Source organism: Ipomoea nil, unplaced genomic scaffold, assembly GCF_001879475.1.
Source record: "Ipomoea nil cultivar Tokyo-kokei standard unplaced genomic scaffold, Asagao_1.1 scaffold0794, whole genome shotgun sequence".
Taxonomy (NCBI): Eukaryota; Viridiplantae; Streptophyta; class Magnoliopsida; order Solanales; family Convolvulaceae; genus Ipomoea; species Ipomoea nil.
This window is the reverse complement of record NW_017617222.1, coordinates 55,586-57,644: the sequence shown is the minus strand read 5'-3', so window position 1 is coordinate 57,644 and position 2,059 is coordinate 55,586. Positions and strand designations below refer to the sequence as shown.

At 46.6% G+C, this 2,059-nt stretch overlaps 1 protein-coding gene across 1 annotated transcript; it reads right to left on the bottom strand.

Annotated features, from left to right (window-relative positions):
* Positions 1 to 571: 571 nt before the first annotated feature.
* Positions 572 to 1,507, bottom strand: LOC109177096 (uncharacterized mitochondrial protein AtMg00810-like). Its single transcript, XM_019326406.1, has 2 exons — positions 1,099 to 1,507; positions 572 to 972 (listed from the first exon to the last, which is right to left on the bottom strand). Exons 1-2 carry the CDS (start codon positions 1,505 to 1,507, stop codon positions 572 to 574), a joined length of 810 nt encoding a protein of 269 aa, XP_019181951.1.
* Between the last annotated feature and the right edge of the window lie 552 nt (positions 1,508 to 2,059).

Genomic DNA, 2,059 nt, shown 5'->3' with positions numbered 1-2,059 from the left:
TGAGTATGGTTTCATATCTTTGTTGTGATCCATTGATTGATTCCTGTGATGAAAACATGGGTATTGGTTGTACCTTGATTGCACGATTAAGGGTATGAGACCTTAATCTCCAAGGTACAGATGCGGTATCCGTTGTTGTACACACTTTGTGTGGAATCTAGGTGTTGTTGTATCTCTAGATTTCGTGTGTTTTGACTCTTGTTGAGATGATGGATTGACATGATGAGATGATTGAACGGGTAAACTGGACAGTGTGGGGACTTATGTGTGAACGGACTGGTAGTGAAGCTCCGGAGGGTCGTTTGGTTACTTGTGACTTGTGGGCAACATGGGAAACTCATCCCCATTGCCAGAGATAGTAACTAACCCGTTGAGCTTGGAATCTCAATAGGGGGTGTATATAGTGAATTAGAATAGTGTCTAATATTATTCTCCGTGAACGTACAAGAGTTTATATAACTAGTCTAAACACCACAATAGGTGGAGCAGTACAAGATAAGGGACTCTAACAACTCTAAACAACCTCAACCAATAAACATTTAATTCAAAATATGTGCACCAATACTCCCCCTCAAACAGGCGGGGGGCAGGGAACCACGCCTAGCTTGCAACGTAAGTCACTAAAACGAGCAGCAGATAGCGGCTTGGTGAATATATCAGCAAGCTGGTCGTGCGTTGAGACAAAATTAACCTTGAGCGCACCCTTGGCCACTTTGTCACAGACAAAATGATAGTCGACTTCAACGTGCTTCGTCCGTGCATGGAACACCGGGTTTGGGCACAAATAGGTGGCGCCGAGGTTATCACACCATAGGATGGGAACCGTGTTCGGTAACAACCCAAGCTCTCCTAACAGAGACTGAATCCACGTGACCTCGGCCGCAACGTCAACTAGGGCTTTGTATTCAGCTTCGGTTGAAGAGCGGGCCACCGTACGCTGCTTCCTAGAGACCCAAGACAGTAAATTGGGACCTAAAAACACAGCATACCCTCCAGTTGATCGCCTGTCAATGGAGCAGCCAGCCTAGTCCGAGTCGGAGAAGGCATGCAGGACTGGTGTAGCCGAGGGGGCGAGACGAAGACCAAGGTCCAGAGTACCCTGGATGTAACGCAGGACCCGCTTGAGCGCCACCCAGTTTTCTTGGGTCGGGGCATGCATGAATTGACAAAGCCTGTTAACAGCATAACCCAAATCTGGGCGTGTAATTAACAAATACATAAGCGAACCAACAAGTTGTCGATACGGCATGGGATCATCAAGAGCAGCTGAAGGCGTAGTCGTGTGCTGAGCAGCCACAGCGATGGGTGTGGCCAGGGGTTTACAGGACTCCATGCCCGCCTTCCGTAGGAGCTCAGTCATGTAGCGCTTTTGAGATAGCACTAGACTGCCGGCCTTATCAATGGCTTCAATACCTAGAAAAAACCTTGGTTTGCCAAGGTCACGAATGCGAAACACATCTGAAAGCTTTACTAGTACATCCTGTATCATATCTGGATCATTCCCCATTAGGAGAATATCGTCCACGTACATAAGTAAATAAGCACGAGTATTTCCTGAACTGTAAATAAACAGAGAGACGTCTGTTTTGGATGGGGAAAAACCAATCTGAAGCAGATAGTCATGGAGTCTTGTGAACTAGGCCCGTGGGGCCTGTTTTAAGCCGTACAACGATCGTTGCAGCTTACAGACATGGTCCGGATAGTTCGGATTCACGAACCCAGGCGGTTGCTTCATGTAAATGTCTTCAGTTACATAACCATTTAAAAAAGCGTTGTAGACGTCAAGTTGACGCATAGTCCACCTGTTGGAAACAGCATAGGACAACAAAATTCTGACAGTTGTCGGCTTCACTATAACGCTCGATGGTGCCATTAGAGTTCCTTTTGATGCGGAACACCCATTTACTCCCTATTACATTCATACCGGGTTGATACGGTACCAGATTCCAAGTGTGATTGTTAATTAAAGCATTAAATTCCACGGACATGGCATCCCGCCATTGTGGTAGTCGAACAGCTTGAGAATGGCATGATGGCTCGTCATCATCAATGGACGCAA

Bases quoted from the DNA above. Each gene is read 5' to 3' on its own strand.
- LOC109177096 (XM_019326406.1), bottom strand. From the start codon at position 1,507: ATGGGGAATGATCCAGATATGATACAGGATGTACTAGTAAAGCTTTCA. The intron at 973-1,098 runs GTACTCTGGACC...CTGTGTTTTTAG, and splicing joins GGTCCTGCGTTACATCCAGG to GTCCCAATTTACTGTCTTGG.